Source organism: Phyllostomus discolor, chromosome 10, assembly GCF_004126475.2.
Source record: "Phyllostomus discolor isolate MPI-MPIP mPhyDis1 chromosome 10, mPhyDis1.pri.v3, whole genome shotgun sequence".
Classification (NCBI taxonomy): domain Eukaryota; kingdom Metazoa; phylum Chordata; class Mammalia; order Chiroptera; family Phyllostomidae; genus Phyllostomus; species Phyllostomus discolor.
Window position 1 is genome coordinate 44517207 of NC_040912.2, and position 25506 is coordinate 44542712.

The 25506-nt window shown below is 37.8% G+C and overlaps 2 protein-coding genes and 1 pseudogene across 9 annotated transcripts in view; 2 read left to right on the forward strand and 1 right to left on the reverse strand.

The window, feature by feature from the left end:
* LOC114508028 (gamma-secretase activating protein) overlaps window positions 1-1561 on the forward strand; it is an 85617-nt gene extending 84056 nt beyond the window's left edge. For 5 of the 7 annotated variants that reach the window (XM_028526018.2, XM_036010717.1, XM_036010716.1 and 2 more), the window contains 3 exons: window positions 141-242; window positions 409-508; window positions 1134-1561. In XM_028526018.2, coding sequence (XP_028381819.1) covers window positions 141-242; window positions 409-508; window positions 1134-1225 — 294 coding nt within the window. In that variant the 3' untranslated portion in view covers window positions 1226-1561. Of the gene's footprint in view, window positions 1-140; window positions 243-408; window positions 509-1133 lie in introns of those variants that run through there. The other 2 variants (XR_004899646.1, XR_004899647.1) reach the window with 1 other exon arrangement.
* Window positions 1562-1766: 205 nt separating this feature from the next.
* On the forward strand, window positions 1767-1897 carry LOC114508305 (annotated as a pseudogene).
* A 7486-nt stretch (window positions 1898-9383) lies between these two features.
* CCDC146 (coiled-coil domain containing 146) overlaps window positions 9384-25506 on the reverse strand; it is a 128765-nt gene continuing 112642 nt past the window's right edge. Inside the window, exons 13-18 of one of the 2 annotated variants that reach the window (XM_028525813.2) lie at window positions 24457-24681; window positions 22509-22737; window positions 21688-21816; window positions 15047-15184; window positions 11421-11669; window positions 9384-10049 (exon numbers count right to left, since the gene is read on the reverse strand). In XM_028525813.2, coding sequence (XP_028381614.1) covers window positions 9846-10049; window positions 11421-11669; window positions 15047-15184; window positions 21688-21816; window positions 22509-22737; window positions 24457-24681 — 1174 coding nt within the window. In that variant the 3' untranslated portion in view covers window positions 9384-9845. The remainder of the gene's footprint in view (window positions 10050-11420; window positions 11670-15046; window positions 15185-21687; window positions 21817-22508; window positions 22738-24456; window positions 24682-25506) is intronic. The other variant, XM_036010720.1, reaches the window with a different exon arrangement.

Consider the following 25506-nt stretch of genomic DNA (forward strand, 5'->3'; position numbering starts at 1 on the left):
AATCATCTGAAATCCATCCTTAACATTAGGGTTCATTCACTCTTGGTGGTGGTTATTCAGTGAATTTGATCATCTTTACAGTATTGTACTTCCACTACCCTAAAAATCCTCCTTGACCTATTTTTCAACTTGCATAATAGCTTATTGGTCAGAAGATCTGTCGACTTTGGGATCATCCTATGAGTTCTAACATTATTTCCCGGAACCATGTGAAGCAACTGCTTCAGAACTATAAGAAACAGGTGAGTCAGTGTGAAAGCACAGTTCCACTAAACTTTTTTCTTGGAACCTATTTGCCTATTTCAGCATTTCCCTATGAGCAGCAATTCTATAGTTCTCACCACCTTTTTAGAAAATCTGTGTTTGTTTTGGATAATGACCTAATACCAGACATGGTTTCCTTTTTAGCCTCAGAGTTCTGTGATTGACAAGTCATCATTCAGTGTGGAATTTTTGCCTCTGAACTACTTCATTGAAACACTGACAGATATAGAATCCTCCAATCGAGGTAATTCGCTCTTCTGCTCTCAAGAGTTGTCCTGCTTTTCCCTTGACATGTCAGTCAGTCCCTATTTACTTCTTTGTGCCCTTTTCTTTCCAAAATGCCCCTTACTTTTAAGTAGGTCCTTAGTGCAGCTGGTTTTAATTAGCAATATACAATTTACCTAGAGTAAATTACCAAAGGAACAATCAATCACCTCTGAAGTTTTAGAAGGGTTTGAGACACAGGTGGCAAACACAAGGCCCACAGGCCAAATCTGGCCTTCTACCTTGTTGTATCCGGCCCAGTGCCTTGATTTTACCCAGTGGCAGCACCAAGCTCCTTGTCCCTAGTTAAAGAGCAGTTACATGTATGCAGTCCTAAAATTACATTCAGCCCTTTGAAGGCAACCTCGAGGCCAATGTGGCCCTCGGTGAAAATGAGTTGGACACCCCTGGTTTAAGATGTTATAAACCCAGTTGGTTGATACAAATGGCCTTTCTTGGTTCTGAGGTTTAATAAATTTTAACATATTCTCAGAACAATGTGTTTTACTAAAATTTAAAATAATTATGATTTCAAAGAGCTGTGTGCACAACATTATAAACGTTGCACGGCTTCATAGTAACTCTTTCTTGCTCTCTCTTTCCAGCTCTGTATGGTTTTGAAGGACATGACAACGTGGATGCAAAATTTGTGGAGGAAGCAGCTCTGAAACATACCACAATGCTTTTAGGCTTATAGAAAAGATATAGTAATATTAAATTCCAATTTTTAATCTTGCTCAGTAGTTCTACTTCTACTGAGAATTCTCTAGCAAGATTTAAAACTGGTTACCAAAATCAGAATGCATTGTTGAGCCATCTGAATTTCAGTTTGGTACTTGTTGAGACAGAAGTAAACTGCAGTACCTCATCCCAGTTTTGAACAGCAGGTGAGCTGTCAAGTATGGAGAAGGGACGGGACAAACAGTCCAAGGAGGCAGGCAGCAGCATAAATGATGCTCTTCCTAGTGGCTTCCTAGGCCAAAAGCCAGTTCTATTGCATTCTGAAATAAATATGCTTTAAAAATGGTAGGGACTAGTGCTTAGAAAAACAAAAACTAGATGTGTCATTGAAAATAACATGACAAGTGGAAAAGTTAAATGTTGCATAAAAACTGTATTTGTAAAAAGAATAGTTTAAACAAATGAATTTGGACCAAGTCAAACCTGCTATTTCCAGAGTAGAATAATTTGTAACATATGGCAATTTATTCATACAGTCTATTTAGAGTAGGAGTTGTAGCTTTGCACAGTGGCAATACTGTAGTCAGTGAGGTTTACCTGAGGCACAATTATTGCTAATAGAGTGGGATTTTTCTTGTAATAGTTCCGATGGAATTGCACTTAATGTTTAAGTTTTTTATATTTATAAAAGTTTGATTTAGAAATACCTTATTAAAATCACTGAAAATTTTGGCCTGATTCTTGCCCTTTCTACACAGAATTTTTATTCCAGCTAGGAATCACGAGTCTGTGAACATGTTCTCCCAAAGACCCCCACATGTCTCACTAGTTCTCCCACTCTCCCCTCTCTTCTACAGTGACTTCATTCTGACCCATAACTCCAGTTGCTTCCTGTGGTCAGCCCATGACACTTTGCTTTTCTCTTTTCACATTATTTTCTTCAGTGAATTTGTGAAACTTTTATCATTATAAATATCACTAGCTGGTACAATACTTCAGCTTCTTTTCTAAAGTGATCATTGTGTTCTAAAAATTGTCCTCTCCTGCAGAATTCCCATTTTTGGTCCAATACTTCATGGTCATTGAGGCCCAAAATCTTGGAGCCATATGAACAAGGCAGTGCTGATTTTTTCTCTTGATGTAATTATTTTTCATTCCTTATGCTCTTTTCACACCTGGATGGTTTTGGTTACTTTCTAAGGTCTAATTCATCAGACTTAATCTTCTGTTCATAATCCTTCATTAACTTGCCACTCATTACAGGATAAAATTCAACCTCACATTCAAAATCACAGGATAAAATCCAAACTCACCCTAATCCTGGCCTTGTACAGTTCCCCAATATGAACTTTCTGTTCCCACAAGCTCAGTTCACTGAACCTTGAACACAGCTTTTGTCCCTTTACTTCTTAGCCTTGCTCAGGCTGTTTCCCCTACCTGGAATCCCCTCTCTACCTATTAGCTTCTTATTATGCTTAAGGGCCAGTTAAAGTTTCCACCTTTCATTGAGTAGCACACATTGTTACATTTAGTATATCCCTTTGTGATTTTCAAAATTATGATTCCATTCTTAGGTTGTTAAGCTTCCTATGTATATATATTTTGAGTCCCTAATGTTATTATTAATCCTACAACACAGGAACTGTGATTTTGCATTTCTTTGTTGTTAACCACAATTTATACAGTGTTACTTATAGGTACTCCTAAGGCATTGCTCTTCAATAATTTCACTTAAACAATCAGGTCAGAATCAAGACTCTGTAGATTGAGAATGAGATTTAATTTCCCTCCAATATGGCAGGATGGGGGTTTGGAACAAATTTTGTTTGATTTAGTAAAATAAAGGAATGTGGTATTTCTCATGCCCAGAGTTGTGAAATAAAAGTCATAACTAATACCAGTATGAAATACAGATTGAGCATACTAATGAATGTAAAAATTATAGGTTTGAAATCTTGTGTATATGCATACATAAGAAAATATAAAAAGAGAATTAGGAATATACCTGGATGAAATGCAGTAAAATTGGAGTAATAAAATAGTGGAATTGACCTAATTTTCAACTTTTAACATACCAACTAGAAATATTTTCATTGAAGTTTTGAAGAATCTTGTACCAAAACTTGAAATAATCACAATTTTATTTGCATACAACAGCTGAATAAATCTAGGTTTATAAGACAGATAAATTAGGCTTTGACTGGTGTGGCTCAATGGATTGGGTACTGGCCTGCAAACTGAAAAGTGACCAGTTTGGTTTCTGGCTGGGGCACATGCCTGGATTGTGGGCCAGGTCCCCAGTGGGGGGTGCACAGGAGGAGCCACACGTTGATGTTTCTCTCCCTCTCTTTCTCCCTCCCTTCCCCTCTCTCTAAAAATAAGTAAATTTAAAAAAAGATAAATTAAGATGGAGATCGAAAATGGTAAAGGAGAAAGTGGAAGCTACACTAACTTCCTCCCAGGACCAATCTGGAATTACAACTAAACTGTAGAGAAATCATCCTGAATAACCAATTGAATACTTTCTGGAGGAAGTCTTATAACCAAGGACAGACGAAAGAAACCATTTCACTGCAATGTGACTGGTAGGGAGTATGGAGATGTGAGAGGACTGGCCAGGTTCCCCACAGGCAGCAGCTGAAGATATAGAGGGATATTTCAGAAGCTGAGGGCATTCCCCTGAGAAGGCTGGGGTCTAAACCCCAAGAAGGGCTCCCCAGCCTATAGCACCAGAGCCAGAAAACAACCCAGATAACATCCAGCTAAGAAAAGCAGCAGGTTTTTTGTCTGTTAGAGACTTAGAGAGCCTCTTAAAGGGCCAGTGCACAAAATTTCGTCTGCAGCCACTTACCCTGGGCTCTGGCAAAGGGAGGGCAGATTGGACTAGAGATGCTTGAGGAGAGACTGGGGATGGTGGCTCTTGGTAGAGAACTGAAGGAGCAGCCATCAGGATCCTTGTGCTGAGTCATTCCCTGTACTTGAGGAGCCATCTTCTCAGGCAAAACACTCCCGTCCAAGGGAGAAATAAGGAGCATCAGCCTCAGGGGGAGAAATAGCCCTGCAGCAGGAATTACTCTGCCACACCCTGTCAAGCTTAGGATGCTGATCATAGACTGATTAGTTTAACAGCTGATGGTTTAAAGCTGATTAGTTTAATTACTAAGGCAGAAAATACAAAGAAGCAGTCAAAATGGGAAGAAAAAGGAACAGACCCCAAATGAAAGAACAAGAGAATTCTCCTGAAGAAGAACAAGATGAAATGGAGACAAGCAGTTTATCAAATAGATGAGTAATGATTATAAGGATACGCAAAAGCATGAAAAAGGACTGAGAAACCATTAAAAAGGACCGGTCAGAAACAAAGAGTGCAATATCTGATATAAATAATACACTGGAAGAAATAAACAGGAGGTTAGGTGAAGCAGAGGATCGCATCAGTAATTTGGAAGACAAGATAGAAAATAAACACCCAGGCAGAGCAGCAAAAAGAAAAAATAATAAAAATAAGATTCAGAAACATTTTGGGAAACATGGAGTATAACAACACCTGCACCGTGGGAATACCAGAAGGAGAAGAGCGTGAGTAAGGGACTGAGAACTTATTAGAAGAAATAATGATGAAAACTTCCCCAATCTGGTGAAGGAGAAAGACACACAAGTTCAGGAACCTCAGAGAATCTCAAACAAGTTGGACCCAAAGGGCCCTACACCAAGAAACATCATAATTAAAATGACAAGGCTTAAAGACAAGGGGAGAATCCTAAAAGCTGAAAGAGAAAAGCAGGTAGTTACATAAAGGTAGTACCAATTAGACTGGCATTTGATTACCCATGGGAAACATTTCAGGGCAGAAGGGAGTGGTGTGAAATATTCAAGGTGATGAAATGCAAGACTTACAAACAAGGCTACTTTATGCAGCAAGGCTATCATTTAAAACTGAAGGAGAAATAAGGAGCTTCTCAGACAAGAAAAAGCTAAAGGATTTTGTTAATACCAAACCAGCACTGCAACAAATGTTGAAGGGCTTGGTTGAAGAAAAGAAGAAGGAGAAGAAGAAAATAAAAAGGAAAATAGTCTAACAATAAAATGGCTCTACATACATATCTATCAATAATCACATAAAATGTAAATGGCTTAAATGCTCAAACCAAAAGACATAGGTTAGCAGAATGGACAAGAAAACAAGACCTATATATATGCTGCCTCCAAGGGACCCATCTCAGATTGAAAGATACACACAGACTAGAAGTAAAGGGATGGAAAGAGATATTTCATGCAAATGGGAAAGAAGAAAAACCTGGTGCAAAGTACTTATATCTGACAAAATAGACTTTAAAACCAAAGGTATAGTAGAGATGAAGAAGGACACTACATAAGAATAAATGGAACAATCCAAGAAGAGAATATAACCCTAATAAGCATTTATGCATCCAACACAGTAGCACCTAAATATATGAAGCAAATCCTAATGGTCATAAGGGAGAAATCAATAGAAATACAGTCATGGTTGGGATTTTTAACACCCCCCCTGACTTCAATGGATAGATCTTGCAAGCAGGAAATCAACAAGGAGACAGAGGCCTTAAATGACACACTAGATCAAATTAATTTAATTGATATTTTCAGATTATTTCACCCCAAAGCAGCAGAATATATATACTTTTGGTGCATGTGAAATGTTTCCTAGGATAGACTACATGCTAGGACACAAAAGAGGTCTCAATAAGTTTAGAAATATTGAAATCCTATCAAGCATCTTCTATGACCACAAAGCTATGAAACTAGAAATCAATCATAAGAAGAACACTGAAAAACATGCAAAGATGTGGAAGCTAAATAACATGTTATTAAATAATGAATGGGTTAACAACAAGATCAAGGAAGAAGCCAAAAGATATCTTGAAACAAATGAAAATGAGGACACAACAACCCAAAGTCTGTGGGACACTGGGAACGCAATATGAGGGAAATTCATAGCATTATAGTCCTATCTCAAAAAAACAAGAAAAAGCTCAAATAAACAATCTTCACACTTAAGAGGAACTTGAAAAAGAACAAACAAAGCCCAAAGTAAGTAGAAGAAAGGAAATAATAAAGATTGGAACAGAAATAAGTGAAATAGTGTCTAAAAAAATATACAAAAGATCAATGAATCCAAGAGCTGGTTCTTTGAAAAGATAAACAAGATCAACAAACCTTTAACTAGACTCATCAAGGAAAAAAGAGAAAAGACCCAAATAAATAAAATCAGAAATGAAAGAGGATAAATAACAACTGACACCAAAGAAACACAAAGGATTGTAAGAAAATATTATGAACAAACCATATGCCAACAAACTGGACAACCTGAACAAAATGGACAAATACCTAGAAACACACAATCTTCCAAAACGAAATCAAGAAGAATCAGAGAATCTGAATAGACAGATTACACCTAGTGAAATTGAAGCAGTAACCAAAAAATTCCCAACAAACAAAAGCCCTGGATCGGATGTCTTCACAGGTGAATTTTACCAAACATTCTGAGAACAACAGCTCTTCTCAAACTATTTCATAAAATTCAAGAGAAAGAAGGTTTCCAAATCCAGTTTACAAGACTGGCATTATCCTAATTCCAAAACCAAATAAAGACACTACGAAGGAAGTAAATTATAGGCCAATATCTCTCATGAACATAGATGCTAAAATCCTTAACAAAGTGTTAGCAAACTGAACATATCAATGCATCAAAAAGATCATACACCATGATCAAGTGGGATTGATTCCAGGAATATAAAGTTAGCACAACATTCACAAATCAATAGATATGATTCACTACACCATATAAACAAGATGAAGAATAAAAAGCACATGATCATATCAATAGATGCAGAAAAAGCATTTGATAAAATCCAGCGCCCATTTATGATAAAAACTCTCAGCAAACTGGGAACAGAGGGAACATACCTGAACACAATAAAGGCCATATATGACAAACCCACTGTCAGCATCATACTCAAATGGGCAAAAACTACTAGTGTTCCCCTTATGATTGGGAACAAGACAGGGATGTCTACTTTCACCTCTCATTCAACACAGTACTGGAAGTTCTAGCTACAACAATCAGACCAGAAGAAGAAATAAAAGGCATCCAAATTGGAAAGGAAGTAATATAACTGTCTTATTTGCAGATGATATGATACTATACATAGAGAACCCCAAAGATTCCACCAAGAAACTACTAGGACTGATAAATGAATTCAGTAAAGTAGACAGATACAAAATTAATATCCAGAAATCAGTTGCATTTTTATATGCCAATAACAAAGTAACAGAAAGGGAAATAAAAAAATCTCATTAACAATTGCTTCAAAAAGAATAAAGTACCTAGTAATAAACCTAACCAAGAATGTAAAACACCTGTACTCAGAAAATGATAAGACACCAAAGAAAGAAATTGGAAAAGATACAAATCAGTGGAAGCATATACTGTGTTCATGGACAGGAAGAATTAACATCATTAAAATGTCTACACTATACAAAGCAATCTGTAGGTTCAGTGCAATTCCTATCAAGATACCAGTGATATATTTCACAGAACTAAAACAAATATTCCAAAAATTTATATAGAACCACAAAAGGCCACACATAGCACAAGTGATCCTGAGAAAGAACAAAGTTGGAGGAATCATGCTACCTGATATTAAATGTACTCTAAGGCCATAGTAATCAAAACAGCATGGTACTGGCATAAAAACAGGCACACAGATAAATGGAACAGAATAGAGAACCCAGAAATAAACCCACATCTTTATAGTCAATTAATATTTGACAGAGGAAGCAAGCACAGACAATTGGCTAAAAATAGTTTATTCAATAAATGGTGTGGGAAAATTGGACAGATACATGTAGAAAAATGAAACTAGATCACCTTCTTACACCACACACAAGAATAAACTCAAAATGGATAAAAGGTTTAAATGTTAGACCCTAAACCATAAAAATCATAGAAGAAGACATAGGCAGCAGAATCTTGGATATTGCCTGTAGCAATATTTTATTGGATATATCTCCCCAGGCAAGGGAAATTAAAGAAAAAATAAACAAATGGGACTTCTGCAAATTAAAAAGTTTTTGCACAGCAAAGCAAATCATCAACAAAATAAAAAGACAACCCACAAAATGGGAGAACATATTCTCCAATACATCTGCTAAGGGGCTAACATCCAAAATTTACAAAGTATTTAACAAAACAACACCAACAACAACAACAACAAACAACCCATAAAAATTGGTAAATGATCTGAATAGATACTTTTCAAAGAGGACATACAGATGGCCAATATATGAATGAAAAGGTGCTCAATGTCACTAATCATCAGAGAAACGCAAATTAAAACCACAATGAGATATCACCTACACCTGTCAGAATGACTATCATCAATAAGTCAACAAACAAGTGCTGGTGAGGATGTGGAGAAAGGGGATCACTTTCGCATCGTTGGTAGGAATGCAGGTTGGGACAGCCACTGTGCAAAGCAGTAGGGTGTTACCTCAAAAAATTAAAAATGAATTTGCCTTTTGACCCAATGATCCCACTTCTGGGAATATATCCAAAGGAATCTAAAACACTAATTCGAAAGAACATAAGCACCCCTATGTGTGTTGTGGCATTATTTACAATCACCAAGATATGAAAGCAGCCCAAGTGTCCATCAGTAGATGAGTGAATAAAACAACTGTGGGACATTTACACAATGGAATACTGTTCGGCCATAAAAAGAAAACTTTACCCTTTGCAAAAGTATGGATGGATGTGGAGAACATTATGCTAAGTGAAATAAGCCAGTCAGAGAAAGACAAGTACCATATGATTTCACTCATATGTGGAATCTAAATGAACAAACTGAACTAATGAGGAAAATGGGAACAGACTCATATATGGAGAGCAGGATGACAGCTAGACTGGGTGCGGGGAGGTTAGCAGGTGGAGGGACTGAACAAAAAAGAAAAAGGACTCATGGATGGACAGCAGTGTGGTGATGGCTGGGGAGAATGTGGTATACAGGGACTAAGAGGTAATGTAATAAAAAATACAATAAAGAATCACCACAACATTATTTTGAAAATGACAGTTTTCCCTATGGCTTTTTTAGTTGATTTAGATTTAACAACATTAACTTCAAATGCAACTAATTATTTAACAAACTCCATTAAGCCCTTGTGATACTTGGCCGTTCTCTCTTTTTCTTTAAAGTCAGTATATTGAACAGTATTTCCTTTATTTCTTTAATAAATAAGAACCACTCTGTTAATTTCTGTACTTCATTGAATATTGATTTATTTTTATCACATTTTTATAGCACCTGGCCTACTATATATTTCTGAAAGGTTTCAATATATAGAGTGAAAAAGAAAGAAATGAGCAATGCAAATAGATGCTTTGACATAATTATAGAACAATTCTCCATCTTACTCAACATCATGTAAACTATAGTATTTGGTGAGCAGAAAAAGAAACTGCTGTTTTGTTGTTGATTAATTGTGGATGGCACATTTGTCTGTAATTTGAGCTATTGTGCAGACATGTTCCAGCTGTGGATATGAGGAAGTCTGGCTTAAGTGTCTCCTTGAGAAGCCTGGATCAAGTTACACATTCAGATTTCGATTGGCTTTATAACAGGTTTCCTTATGTGCCTCATATTGGCCCCAGGTTCACTGGGCTTAAAAGGAGCCAAAGCACCATATGGTTTTGGCAAAGGAAGAGTAGCTTCTGCCTCTGGGATATAGGCATTTGGACGCAGCTCTGCAGTCGTGCGAACACCATTGGGCAGCTGGCGACGATCTGTTTCCAAGAGCTCCTGCAAAGAATGATTTTTCCTTTTCAGTTTTATGAAAACTCTGGTGAAGTCATTTCTCCCCAGGGTCTGCCAGACACAGCTGTGCTTGAGCAGTCTTAGGCTGTGCTGGCTGATATTCCCCAACAGGACAAGAGAGTATGAGGGTGAAGTCACTACATGTGCACACACACACATTGCATCTCATTGGAATGACCCATGTTGTTCAATCATTACTCTCTTCCTGGGATTTATGGCTTACCATAAACTGGTTGGTGGCTTCTAAATTTCACTGTGTTACAATCTCAGTATCTTTCTTCAAATACTAATTATTTCCATGGTTTTGTTTTTGACAGAAGTAGGACAATCTATTACCTTTGGTAAGTCATGGATTGGTGAACAAAATGTTAGTACAAATGTTAGATAAGGAGGGTAGAACCAGAGGAAAGAAGTGGCCCTCAGCATGCTTTGAGCCTCAAGGTCCTCAAGATTGTGCCTGTGCCTCTGGGAAACAAAGGAATCTCTCATAGTGTTAGAAAGAATTCTACATAAGGGAGGTGGGTAAATGATTGCTGGGATAGCATAGGCATTTGGAGGCATCTCTGTAGTCATGTAAGCACCAGTCTGAATGCCCGAGAAAATATAGTCCCAGAAACTACAAATCAGACCTTGTTTTCAGATATCCCTAATATGTGTGTGAAATGCACATTTTTCTTGGGCTAAGGGGTAAACAGTCATCTTTTTGAGGATGTCTACTGGATAGTCTGAGAGTAAGTTATATGTCCCCAAGATGCAGTCCCTTTAAGAACAGATGCCTAATTCCATTCAAAGAATATTAAAAAGTCATGGGTTTAGGTAGAGGAACTGGGCATCTAACTTATGGGTGGAATCAGTGATAGACCTAGACTTAGGCCAGTGGCAGGGGAAAAAAGGGGTGACGTTGAGTCCTATGATGCACCTCAAGTGTACTTCATCTGCTGGAGGCCTCACAACATGCTTTGGTGGCTATAGTTGATGGAGATGGAAGGGTGAGGTGTGGTTTGAGCAGGGGTGCAAGGACAGAGATCAGAGACCTGTGGATAAAACCAAAGCCAGCCAGATCACTGCCAAGGTAGTGGGGGTACGTGGTGTTCAGCCACACCAGCCCAGGTTGTAAGATTGTGGAGTGGAACTTGGTGCTTGCTAAATGTTCTCCAGAAAATATTATAGTGCTTTGGACTATTGTACTTTGAATTGTCCACATAATATCTTTAAAAACTCCAAAACTTTTTTCTGACTGTTTGGACTAGGTATGATAGAGTGGGAAATTTTTCATATATTTTGGGAGAATTGAAATCCCTAAAAATATCCCTTCCTGGCCACTTTTACAATTGCAGTATAGAAGCCTAAATGTACCTCATGCTTTTCAGTGATGGCCAAGGCATACATTTCTTCATCTCGAAGTACCTTCAACCATTCTCTCTCAATCTCTTTATTGAGTGGCAGACCCTTTTCTATCCTGGAATTGCAAGAGAGGATGAAGTCTTCTTTCTCTTTGACTTCCTTTTGGAGTTCAATGGCCAGAGCTTGTTTCATGGATAGCTCAGCAACAAGAGCCATCATTTTTTCAGTAGCATCTTTGATCTTTTTCTGGTAGCCATTCATCTAGAATTAAAGAGCCCAAGGCTTAGCCCATGTATACACTCCATGAAGAATTGAAGAAAATGGCAGGCTGCTAGCTGTATACAATGTGGGGGACATTCTTGCCTGAATGAAGGAGAGTTTAAATGGGAATTTCTAGAAAAAAAGAATTGGAGGAGCTCCCAGAGATTGAGCCCTACACCCTAGTTGTGTAAATAAGGACAAGGCAGGAAAGAAAGACATATGCTCATTGAGTTACCATATGTCCAGGTGGATAGCATTGAGGGGAATAGTTGAGTCTCTTTATTTCTAGGAGGTGATAAGGGGAGTGGAATAGAATGTTCTTGATGTCCAAGTTCTGGCCTAATTTTTCCATGTTATTCATATATCACTTATCCAGTGGAAAAAAGTCTGGCAGGACAAAAACTATCTTTAATAGTTATGTTCTACTTATATAAGGTAACTAGCAGAAGTCCTGCATCTGAAATTATTTTTAACAGGAGCTATAATATCTCAACATGTTTGTATTATTTATCATAATTTCTGGGATCATAAGCAAGCATGAGCTGAACTGGGGAAAATGTGGCCAATAATTTGAATGGAATGTTTCGGTTGTGTGTGTGTGTTCACCATTTCACATCAGCAACTTATCATCAAAGAATTAAAAGATAGGACCAAGTAGAATAATTGATTTTAAAAGGCAAAAAAGAAGAAAAGTTATAACTGGTGTTCCTTCCAAGCTTTCTAGCCCATAGCACTGCCTTTTAGTGTGGCCATAACCATGGTGGAGAGCTGAGTGGTGACTTCTCCCACATGCCAACACTGTCAGATGACTGTGCTTTATTTTAAACTTATGTCCTGTATCACTACTGACATTGTATTAGATATGTATGTATTTGACTATTTGGTTATAATCTGACATCCCACAAGAATGTACTCTTTATGAGGACAAGGATTATTTGTTTTATTCATCATATTCCCACTCTCCAGAATGGTGCTTGGAACACAGGAGGCACCAATCCAAATCATTTATTTATTTGTTTGTTTTTTTATTATTAAATTTATTGGGGTGACATTGGTTCATAGGGCCATATAGATTTCAGGTATACATTTCTATGCTACATGATCTGTATATTGCATTGAACCAAACAAAGTTGAAATCGAACATTTGCTAAATGAACAAATTACTAAATTCTTAGTCTATTTTAATCCTTCAGTCCTTTGAACCAGGGTAAATTGAGACATGAATAGGAACTCCCCAAAACTATGTCCAACCTTGAAATATTTCCTCCTCCTAATAGATAGAGAACACACTGGTCTATGTGCACATTTGCTTAGAGGAATGTTGCTGCCAGTGACTTACCTGCCTTTGAAAAGAAAATGACTGATTACTATGGAAGCACTTTAGCTCCTTAAGGGAATATAAAATTTTTAAACTCTTCTACACTGCAGTAATTTTTAGGAAGCACAAACTGAATGAAAGACTGACATTAAAGCTCCATGGGTAAGTCATTATCTAATTTCATTAGTTAATCAGTCTCTGCATATGTGAGTGTTGTATGTATGCATGTGTAGCTGGTCAACCTCCCTTCTCTACATATCAAAAAAAGGATGATATTAAGTTTTTGCTGAGATTTTTCACTTTCTGTTCATGTGGGAATGTTGGAAGATAAGCCATAAGTTGTCTAGGAAAGATGCATTCTTTTTGAGTTCCCACAAAAAGCTAGGGTTCTTCTGTTTGACTGTGCAATGTTTGCAACAACTTTAGCTGATATGACACCCATTTCACAGATCAGAAAAGTCAGTTTTAAGGTCATTTATGTATCTTTCTCAAGGTCACTTGCTAGCATTGGTAAATCACAGATTTGAGATCTGAACATCTTTCTACCTTTGAGTTCTGGGTACTATGAAGATATTATAATTCAAATGAAAAGAAGTATCCAGATAGAGAACATGGAAGGTGGAGAAAGGAGAGGGAAGCTAAATCACTGGCTAGAACTCAGTTATACCAGAACCTTCCTGACCACATGTATGGTTGCAGCAGCCACTCTCAGCATTTCTCCAGCATTAATGTTGACTTCAGGAGATTCTCTGCCCTCAGCTTTGACAAACCAGCCCTCAGCAAAAACTAACTTTCTCAAAAAAAGGGAAATTCATTTTGCAAAAGGAAGGAAGGCAACATTTAAAGAAACATCAGACATGCTAAGTTCAATTAAAGTTCATGAGCCTAACAAGTCTTGACATTCTTATTTTATGAGGTAAAGTTTGAACTGTACAAGTGCCACTGCACTGATCATCCTCTGGTGTAGTCATCAGAGCCAAGTGTAAAAGCCAGGTCAGAAAGGCACAGGAGGCTCGAGATACACAGCACTTTCCTCTATTTAGTGAGCCAGAACTGTCTTTAGAACAGGACTGACTGTTTACTTATGCAATAAATATTGTTCTAGAGTTTAGTACACACTAGGCACTGGGGAAACAGAGAAGAATGAGGAGTGGTCACTGACCTCTGGAGCCCACAGTCAGGTGTGGGCATTAGCATGATCTATTTTCCTACCTGTCTCCCACACTCCACAGTGTGAACAATGTGCCCCTTTCTCTCTGTTTCTGCTGCCATGCCTAGCATGAGGAGAGCACATGGCATGTAAGTATTGCCGACTAACTAAGATCCCTGTGCTGTCACAGCAGGATGCTCCAGGATGGGCCATGTAGGCGATCCTCTGACCATGCTATGGTGAAGGCCCCTCTGCATTATAATTACCAACCTCTCACCTGCTGGCTGTTCCTTTCAAGGTACCTTCTAGCAGTCCCAGTCTGACCCTGTAGCTTTGAATCAGCAGTCTTGTTATAGTATTTTAAGTTTATGAAATTAGGAAGCTCTGTGTTACTGGCCTCTCATTACTAGTGGGTCCTGGTGGTGACCCACTATTACCTATTACCCCATTGTGTAATAGGCCCATGTTTATGTGACTGTTGTGGTCTTCAATGGTCTTTTTTCACTTTTGGGTTCTAGCCGAGTTTCCATGAGGTTCCCATGCAGACTGCTGTTTAAGTAAAGTCTTCAATTCACAAGGAACTAAAACAGATTTAACTTGGCACAAGTAATACAAAGATAATAATTGTCATAACTGAGTAGGTGCCCAGTTAAGTGAAATTTGTATACTGTCATTTAAAAACTTAAGTTTTCCCACTATAATGTCAATCAATCAAAGAACAAGATTAAAACTTACTTTGAACAATTCTCTAAGACTCATCTTTACATTTTTAATTCTACATCTTTATGTTTCTCTAGTCATAAAGCCTAATTTCTCCAGTGCTCCACTCAGTAAATAAAGCAGACTATGGAAAATGAACCATAGTAAAGTGTTAAGGGCAGAAGAGAGAAGGCAGGGTCTCAGACAGACCTTCTTGGCCAAGAGCAGTGTGTCCTCCTTGCTGGCCTGAGTTTTGCTGTGGAGCCTTTCTGAGAGCTGGGACACCTGTTCATAGATGAAATCCTTTTCCAGTAGCTGTTCCTCCTTCTTGGCCAGATGCAGTTCCAGCTACAGTCAAAAACAATTGCAACAGGAAGAGGGTAAAAGGTCATGCAAGTAAAAAATTAGAGCACTATTTTCCCTCTTCAACAAGAAATACGCTTTTGTAGTTGTCAAGATATCTTTAGAAAGTCTTTAGAGCTGGACCGTCATGACTGTCCCTGTCACAATCCCCTCAAAATAGTTCTAGAAATTCTTCCTCCTCAGGGCAGAAAATGGCTCCCTTACTTCCACTTAGCTTCCATTTCCCTTCCTCTGATGTGCTACTATCAGAAAGACAAATTAATACCTTCAAAATGCCAAAATTTCTCCTTTGGGCTATGATACAAAGGTGGGCATCTGGAAGCCACTTAATTTTCACTTTTTTTGGCAAGTATTTAAGGCCCACCTTAGGTTTTGTTACTAGATTACAATGAAAGGACTATATTAGTGGCTAGAATAATGAGGGATAAATCTGTTCACATAACATGAAACACTAGTACAGGTATCTGTGACACTGAACAACAAGGGGAAAATAGATACTACTTTAAGAAGGAGTGGGCATCCAAGATGGTGGTGTAATAGGTGGAAGACTACACTCACCTCCTCCCAGGAATAAACTAGAATTACAACTAAATTATAGTACAATCAACCTGAATAGCCAAGTAAAGACTAGCTGAAGAGAAGCCTTATAAGGAAGGATTTATGGAAGTTACTGCATTGAGATTGGTAGGAAGGGCAGAGATGTAAAAGTGCTGGCTCTGCTCCCAAAGGTGGTAGCTAACATTCTGGAGGAATATCTCAGCTGATGGGGTTCATCCTGAGAAGTGTGGGGTTTCAGCCCCACACTGGACTTCCCAACTAAGAATGCCAGAGCCAGGAAGAGGAACCCATATAACATCTGGCTGTGAAAATCAGTGGGGATTCTGGTCATCAGGGAGAGATGGAGTCTCCTAGAAACCCAGGTGCCCTCTTAAAGGGCCAGCATACAAAATCTTGTTCACAGCCACTCATCCTGGGCTCTAGTAGAGAAGGGCAGAGCAGATTAGAGTTGTGTAGGGAGAGACTGGAGTTTGTGACTTGGGAGAGAGCTGAAGGGACAGCCATGAGGATTTCTGAGCCAAGTCCCTCTCTCACACCACAGACACCATCTTTCTTGGGTGGAGCACTCCCCTCCATAAGGTATCAGCCTAGCAGAATGCAATAGCCACACTTCCTGGTCTACCTGCTGCCCCACCCTGAAGAACCCTGCTGAGGAGTTGGAGTCAGTTGCCTGGGATCTTAGAGTTCCTTGGGACTTTTGCTGACCTTTCTTCAGACCTGGTGTTCATAAAAGCCAGCTTTCATATGCAACTTGGTCCTTCCTGTGCACATGCAGGCACAGCAGAGGGAGCCACAAAGTATGGCTTGCTTAGCAACACCAAACATGTTTCCCAGGGCCAGTCATGGGCAGCGTCTGACATTTTTCTGACCCAGAGTCCTTCCCAGGAGGCCTCAGAACCAACACATTGAAAGGCCAGATGCAGGTAACATCAAAGCAAGATCCATTTAGTTTCACAGTGGAATGTACAAAAGGAGATCTTGACAGGCACCAGACCCTGCTGAGGTGAATTCCACTTCATGTGGTCAGCACCTGCACAGCAGCTTATACACTGTGATTGAGGTTGATCCTCATAGTCACCCAGCCTGAGGGTTGACCCCACACATGAACGGACAAACAGCATCACACTCAATTACAATAGGAGGACCCATATAACACACAAAAAGGACATTCCTAGAACAATCACTCAAGTGATCAAGGAGATAGTGCCACTGGGTCCCACAGAACATTATGACATAAGGCCACACTATACGAGTAGGAGTCATAGCATATCTACCTAATAAATAGAAACGAACAAGAAGAGGCAGCCAAAATGGAGAGACAAAGAAATATGCCCCAATGAAAGAAGAGGAGATATCTCCAGGAAAAGATCTAAATGAAATAGAAGTAAGCAATTTGTTAGATATAGAGTTAAAAAAATGGTTATAAGGAAGCTCAAGGAACTTAGTCAGAACAAGGAACTTAGTAAGAACTACAAAAGAAACCATAAATAATAGCCAGTCAGATAAAGAATACAATATCTGAGATGAAGAATATACAAGAAGAAATAAACAGTAAGTTTGATAAAGCAGAGGATCAAATCATCAATTAAGAAGACAAGATAGAAGAAATACCCAATCAGAGCAGCAAAAAAATAAAAAATAAATAATAATTTTAAAAAATGAGGATAGTTTAAGGGACCTTTAGGACAACATAAAGCATTACAACAGCCACATAAGGGTACCAGAAGGAGAGAAGCATGAGCAAGGGATCAAAATCTTATTTGAAGAAATAATGACTGATAACTTGCCTTACTTCATGAAGGGAAAAGGACACACAAGTCCAGGAAGCACAGAGTCCCAAACATGGTGAACCCAAAGAGGCTGACACCAAGGCACAGCACAACTAAAATGGCAAAAGGTAAAGAAAAAAAAAAGAATCTTAAATCAGCAAGAGAAAAACAGCTTGTTACCTACAAGGGAGCTTCCATAAGACTGACAACTGATTTCTCAACAGAAACATTTTAAGCTAGAAGGAATTGGCATAAAATATTCAAAGTGATGAAAAAGCCAAGGTCCTACAACCAAGATTACTTTACCCAATAAGGTCATCAGTTAAAATTGAAGAAGAAATAAAGAGCTTCCCAGACAAGAAAAAGCTAAAGGAGTTTATTACCACCAGACCAGTAGTACAAGAAACGTTAAATAGCCTTCCTGAAGAAGAGTGAGAAGGAGGAGGAGGAGGAAAAGAATCATCATCATCATCATCAGAAGAGGAAGAAGAAGAAGGGAGACATAGTTAAAAAATTAAATGGCAATAAATGTGCACCTATCAATAATTACTCTATATGGAAATGGCTTAAATGCTCCAATCAGAAGACATAGGATAGCTGACAGGATAAGAAAATAAGACTCATATATATGCTATCTACAAGAGACCCACCTCAGAAAAAAAGATACACACAGACTAAAAGTAAAGGGATGGAGAAAGATATTTAATGCAAATGAAAACATGAAAAAAATTACAGGGTAGCAATACTTATATCTGATAAAATAGACTTAAAAACAAATGCTATAATAAGAGACAAAGAAGGGTACTTTATAATGATAAATGGAGCAATTCAACAAAAGGACATAAGACTTGTAAATATTTATGCATTCAATGTAGCAAAACCTAAATATGTAAAGCAAATCTCGATGAACAAAAAGGGACAGGTAATAATATAGTCTTAGTAGGAGATTGTAATAGCCCATTCTCATCAACAGACAGATTTTCCAGACAGAAAATCAACAAGAAAACAGCAGTCTTAAATAACACACTAAATCAGATGGATTTAGTTGATATCTTCAGGGCATTTCATCCCAAAGCAGCAGAATATACATTCTTTTCAAGTGCACATGGAACATTTTCTAGCATAGACCACATGTTAGGACACAAAACAAGTTTCAATAAATTTAAAAAGTTAGAAATCATATCAAGCATCTTCTCTGGCCATAATGGTATGAAACTAGACATAAATCACAGCAAAAAACTGAAAAATCTATGAGACACAAGAGCAGTTCTAAGAAGGGAATTCATAGCATTACAAGCCTACCTCAAGAAACAAGAAAAATCTCATATAAACAATCTAAGTTTACATTTAAATGAACTTGAAAAAGAACAACAAACAAAGCCCAAAGCAAATAGAAGTAATAATAAAGACTAGAGCAAAAATAAATAAAATAGAGTCTAAAAAAATAATACAAAAGATCGATGAAATCAAGAGCTTGTCCTCTAAAAAAATAAACAAGATTGACAAACCTTTAACCAGACTCATCAAGAAAAAAGACAGAGATCTCAAATAAATAAAATCAGAAATGAAAGAGGAGAAATAACAACCAACACCAAAGAAACACAAAGAATTGTAATAAAATATTACAAACAACTACATGCTAACAAATTGGACAATCTGGACAGAATGGATAAATTCCTAGAAACATAACAATGTTATGCTATGTTTCTTCCAAAACCAAATCAGGAGGAATCAGAAAATCTGAATAGACAGATTATAACTAGTGAAATTTAAGCAGTAACCAAACAATTTCCAACGTTCAAAAGTCCTGGACTGGATGACTTCCCAGGTGAATTTTATTGAACATTCAAAGAAGAACTAACATCTATTCCTCTCTTACTTCTCAAAAAATTCAAGAGGAGTAAAGACTCCCAAGCTCATTTTATGAGACCAGCATTATCCTAATTCTAAAACCAGATAAAGACACTACAAAGAAAGAAAATCATAGGCCATTGTTCCTGATAAACATAGATGCTAAAATCCTTAACAAAAATATTAGCAAACCAAATCCAGTAATATGTTAAAAAGAACATACAAGGAAAGCAAAACAAAAAACAAACAACCAGAAAGAACATACACCATGATCAAGTGGAATTTATTCTGGGATGCAAGTTGTGACATACCACATAAACAAAATGATGGGTAAAAAACACAATCTTTTTTTTTTAATACAACACATTTCTTTTTTTAACTTTTTAAAAAAAGATTTTATTTATTTATTTTTAGAGAGGGAAGGGAGGGAGATAGAGAGGGAGAGAAACATCAATGTGCAGTTGCTGGGGGTTATGGCCTGCAACCCAGGCAATGTCCCTGGCTGGGAATTGAACCTGCGATGCTTTGGTTCGCAGCCCGTGCTCAATCCACTGAGCTACACCAGCCAGGGCTTAAAAAACACAATCTTATCAATAGATGCAAGAAAGCATTTGATAAAATTGAGCACCCATTTATGATAAAAACTCTCAACAAACTGGGAATAGAGAGAAAATGCCTCAATGTAACAAAGTCCATTTATGACATACCCACTGCCAATATCATACACAAAGGGCAAAAGCTACAAGCATTTCCATTAAGATTAGGAACAAGACAAGGATGTCACTTTCACTACTCTTATTTAACATAGTACTGGAAGTTGTAGCCACAGCAATCAGATAAGAAGAAATAAAAGGCATCCAAATTGGAAAGGAAGAAGTAAAACTCGTTATTTGCAGAAGATAAGATACTGTATATAGAGAAACCTAAAGATTTGCAAAAAAAAATATTAGAACTGATCAATGAATTTAATAAAGTAGCAGGACTCAAAGAAATGTCCAGAAATCAGTTGCATTTTAATATACTAATAACAGGCTATCTGAAAGACAAACTAAGAAAACAATTCTATTTACAACTACATCAAAAAAAGTACCTAGCAATAAATTTAACCAAGGATGTAAAGGATCTGTACTTGGAAAATCATTAAGATGCTGAAGAAAGAAACTGAAGAAGATACAAACACATGGAAGCATAGACCATGTTCATGGATTGGAAGAATTAACATTATTAAAATGTCCTTACTACCCAAAGCAATGTATAGATTCAACAAATTCCTATCAAGATACCAATGGCACATTTCCCAAAACTAAAACAAATATTGCAAAAAATTATATGGAATTACAAAATGCCCTGAATAGCCACAGCAATCTTGAGAAAGAACAAAGTTATAGGAATTGTATCACCTGATATCAAACTATATTATAAGACCACAGTAATCAAAACAGCATGGTACTGACATAGAAACAGACATATAAATCAATGGAACAGAATAGAGAGCCCCAAAACAAATTATGCCTTTATGGTCAATTAATATTTGACAAAGTAAGCAAGAACATACAATGGTGCAAATAGAGTCTATTCAATAAATGGTGTTGGGAAAATCAGACTTGTACATGCTAATAATGATACCAGACACCTTTTTACACCACGCACAAGAATAAACTTAAAATTAATTAAAGATTTATATGTTAGCCTTGAAACCATAAAATTCTAGATGAAAACATAGCCAGTAAAATCTCTGACATTTCTTGTAGCAATATTTTTTCCTCATATATCTCTTTGGGCAAGGGAAACAAAAGAAAAAATAAACAAAGTAGACTACCTCAAACTATATAGTTTTTGCACAGCAAAGAAAACCATCAACAAAATGAAAACACAACTTACTGAATGGGAGAACATATTTGCCAATGATACATCTAATAAGTGGTTAATATGCAAAATCTAATGAACAATATAAACTAACAAACAAAATAGAAATAAGATTCATGGATAGAGAACTGACTGAGAGTGTCAGAGAGGAGAGGGTTTAGGGGGCTGGGTAAAAAGGTAAAGGATTAAGCAAAAAAAAAGTCATAGACACAGATAGTAGTAAGGTTGTTCCCAGAGGCAAAGCAGTTTGCAGGGAGGTAGAAGAGAGTGGAGGCAGAGATAAATGGTGATGATGGGGGACTTGATCTGATGTGGTGAATACACAATACAATATATAGATGATGCATTTTATAAGTGTATACCTGAAACCTATATAATTTTATTAATCAATTTCACCCCATTAAATTCAATAAATAAAAAAATTAAAAAAGAAAGAATATTTACCCCATCTATTTTTTTGATCATTTCTTCTTTAGTCATATCTTTGCCTGGAATAAAGCGGGTTCTGTTCTTACCCTCAGGATTTATAAAGTGTTTCTCCAGTTCTTTTATTCTGTCTGTACACTGTGAAAACTATTAAACGAGAAAAAAACATTAACTTTAAATGCAACTCCCTTGTTCATAAATCTTAAAATTACAAAGCCCAGAGTCTTTAGCATCTTTCAGTAGGACTGACACAGGCAGAGGTGGAAGACAATTCTTAAAGCCCTATCAGCTAGGACTTGACGTTAGGCAATGTTTCTGCTCACTCATAGTACGGTGAGGATGATGTCTGCAACTAACCCTAAAAGAAGGCAGTTAACAGAAGTTCACAACAGGTTAACAGGCAGTCTGATTATATGTGACTGCCAATTATTAACAAACAAAAATCTCCAGAGGGCAAGAGTACTAAAAATAAGAGAGCTAGATTTTTCCAGGAAGCACCAAAAACAGAATTATGCTGGTGGTAGTAAAATTATTGAAGTTCGGAGCTGTGAGAAAGTTGAGATAGGGTTGAGATTTGGGAGGGCGTGCATTCCGGGAGAGGCAGAAAATGCTTCATGGGAGAAGAAGACATCTGTAGCTCAGCTGCTCAAAGCACAGATTCCACCCTGCAGCAGTGCTCACGGCCTTTTGAAACAAGTCCTGTAACTCATGGGTTCTTACAGGTTCCAGGAGTAGCCTGGCTTGGTTTATGTGTAAGAACTTACACTACGTACAGACAAATAATGGAGGAAAAATGAAAAGCAAATGGTCTCAAGAAGTGTCTCTGAACACTTTCCCACCTGAATCTCGAGCACTGCTAAGTCGGCATCCAGGGACCTCTTGGCGGGCAGTAATTTCTGAGTCACATGAATCTGTCTTTGCTTCTCAGCAATCTTCAATTTAAGGAATCGGATCTTTTCATCCAGGACATGTATTTCGATTTCTGCATTTAGTTTCATCTTCTCTTGGATATTTATTTTTTCATAAAAAATGCACACTTCTTCTTCCCGCTCTATCAGCTGAACACCACTACAGTCAAATTGAGAGGCAGAGGTTGAGAGGACATTGAGGCCACAGCTTCATCTGCTATTGTGGTTCCTCTGAATTTGGGTGCAAAATACACATGAACATTGCGTAATTCTAGAAGACAATAGATATTTACCAGTGGCTGTCTAGTTAAACTCCACACTTCGAATTTTGAGGCATAGGAGAGGGACAGTTTTTAGCATCTCAACTCTGAGCTGACCATGTGGTTGGCTGGCACAATATCTCTGCAAGTCCCCAAGGTTTCCTGGGGTGGGAGAGAATGTCATTCCCCACACATGAACAAAGGTGATCCCATAGCCCGATTTTCTGCAGACCTTTTTCTTGGACCACACTTGCCAACCGAGGGCTGGCCAGATGTACCCAGGCCAGGGAATGCATTTCTGCAGTGATTTTGTTCTAAGTTACTTGCCAAGACCATTAGGTTCTTTTAAACTTGACTGTTTCCAACACAAATTTCCTAATAAACAGGCAAAATTCTATCGTTTATAATAATGCCAGGGGAAAGACCCTTTCTTCTTGAGGAGAATAGGGAGAAGAAACAAAGTAAGAAATTTCTAATTCCAGCCCCACAGATCTGACCGGGGCCTGGCAGTGCACTGCCTAAATGCTTTGGTCTGTGCCAGGAGACAAATAAGAAGACTGCCCCACACGCCCCAGAGAAAACACCTGCCAACCCTTTGAAAAATGGTATTCTTCACCACCCTGGAGTTCTTCCCACACACTGTGCATATCCATCATCCTAGAGTTCATACCTAATTCTCTCTCTCTTCCTCAAAACATGTGTTCACATAGTTGTATTTGGCTAATCTTAGCTCTATATTTTGTTTCATTTGCCATTTATTGGTTCTCATGATCTCAGTTCTCTTGAAAATATAAACCAGGAGCAATGCTTTACCGTCTTTTTGTACCTTCAGGGTCCAGCACTTTACACAGAAGACAACCAAGGGATGATGGAAAACAATCTGATACCACATATAATTGCTATGGGGCTCTGCAATGTTACATGCCAGATTTCTCAAAGCACAAGAAATTTGGAAAAACTGCTAAAGCAGCAATTGAGTAATGATATAATTGTAGCCTGGAAGAAACAATGCTACTCCTAAAGGTCTTACTTACTTGCTGAGAAAATGAACTGGGAGAATGGCTGAATAAATATCATAAAATGAAAAAAACTGTCACAAAAATGGGTACATAATCCTAAGATTTATGTCAATTTGACTGAAGTAATTTGATGTTATCAGAGCATCCTGACTGGTAATCTGGGAAAGGACTTTGATCTTCAAGTAAGTAACTTCTCAAACTCTACTCTTGCCTGTCTCTCTTACAAGGGCAGTTTCTTATTTCCAGGCAAAACATACAGCTACCCTTCTCCACCAAATGAATAAAACCTGAATGTCAAATGTCCTTTACTAGTCCCTGTCAAGTCAAGATAGAAAAAGGGGAAACAGGCCCTGGCTGGCGTAGCTCAGTGGATTGAGCGCGAGCTGCGAACCAAAGTGTCACAGGTTCAATTCCCAGTCAGGGTACATGCCTGGGTTGCAGGCCATGACCCCCAGCAACTGCACATTAATGTTTCTCTCCCTCCTTCCCTTTCCCTCTCTAAAAATAAATAAATAAATCTTTAAAAAAAAGAAAATGGGGAAATATTCCTAAACAGGATCTCTGGGTGCTTTGTTCTCACAGTAGGTTCCTGATTTTTACCTTTCATTTCGAGACTGAACAGCTTGTTCGTATTTTTTGCGAAGCTGCACCATCTCCTCTTCAATCATTGTGATCATATGGACAAGTCTGTCAATGTTATTCAACTGGGCTTCCTTCTTCTCTTTCATTTCCTGAAGTTTTGCTACAATTTTGCAAACATCATTTTGCATGCTTTCTCTGATGGTAACATTGTTGGCATGTTTCAGCATGGAATTTTGTAGCTTTCTTTATGGGAAATGAATAAGATTATAGTTTTTCTTAGTTTCTTTAGAAACGATGAAGACTTCAAAACACAGAATCAAGTAGCTCTTACTTTAAGTACATCCCTTGAAATGACAATAGTAGTAGTAATGATATTCATCATGTGATACTCTCAGGAATTCCTGTAATCTTCCCAGGTCTCAGATTCCCCCTCTGTCAGATTAGGACATGTTTCTTTTGTGCCCCCAGACCCTCCTGCCCTGCTTTGTCAGAGCTAGAGTCTATAGTAGTTTATTTACTGCTCTGTTGTCCTCAGGAGGCTGTGCTCTCTTAAGGGCAGAGATGGTTATATCTGATAATTGTCTCTGGACTTAGCTGGTACCTGTCTCAATATAGCTTCACAATAAATGCTAAATGAATGCATGGCTTCTAGAAATGATATTTTGCTTTCGTGTAGGATTAGAACCTGACTAAGAAATTAGATTTTCCTTTTCATACAGATTCCTTCCTCCCCTCTACCCCCATTCCTCCACTACATACACACAAGGGCCCATTTTGCAATAACTTTTTAAAAGGAAACTGGACAATAATGGCCACCAGAAAGATTTCAAATTAAATAGACTCAGTAGACTAAATATTGAAATATAAGTAGAAGAGTCAAATAGATCTTGGCACACAATCAGTGATAAATTAAAAAAAAAATTTGCCAGGCATTTCTGAGTATTTTTACATGGTTTAACTTGTTTAATAATAAAAAGTTCTGTAAAATAAGGACAATTTTTATGGGTAAGGAATGTGAGCCCAGAAAGGTATTTTGCCTGAGGTCACATGGCAGGAGAAGTAGCAGGG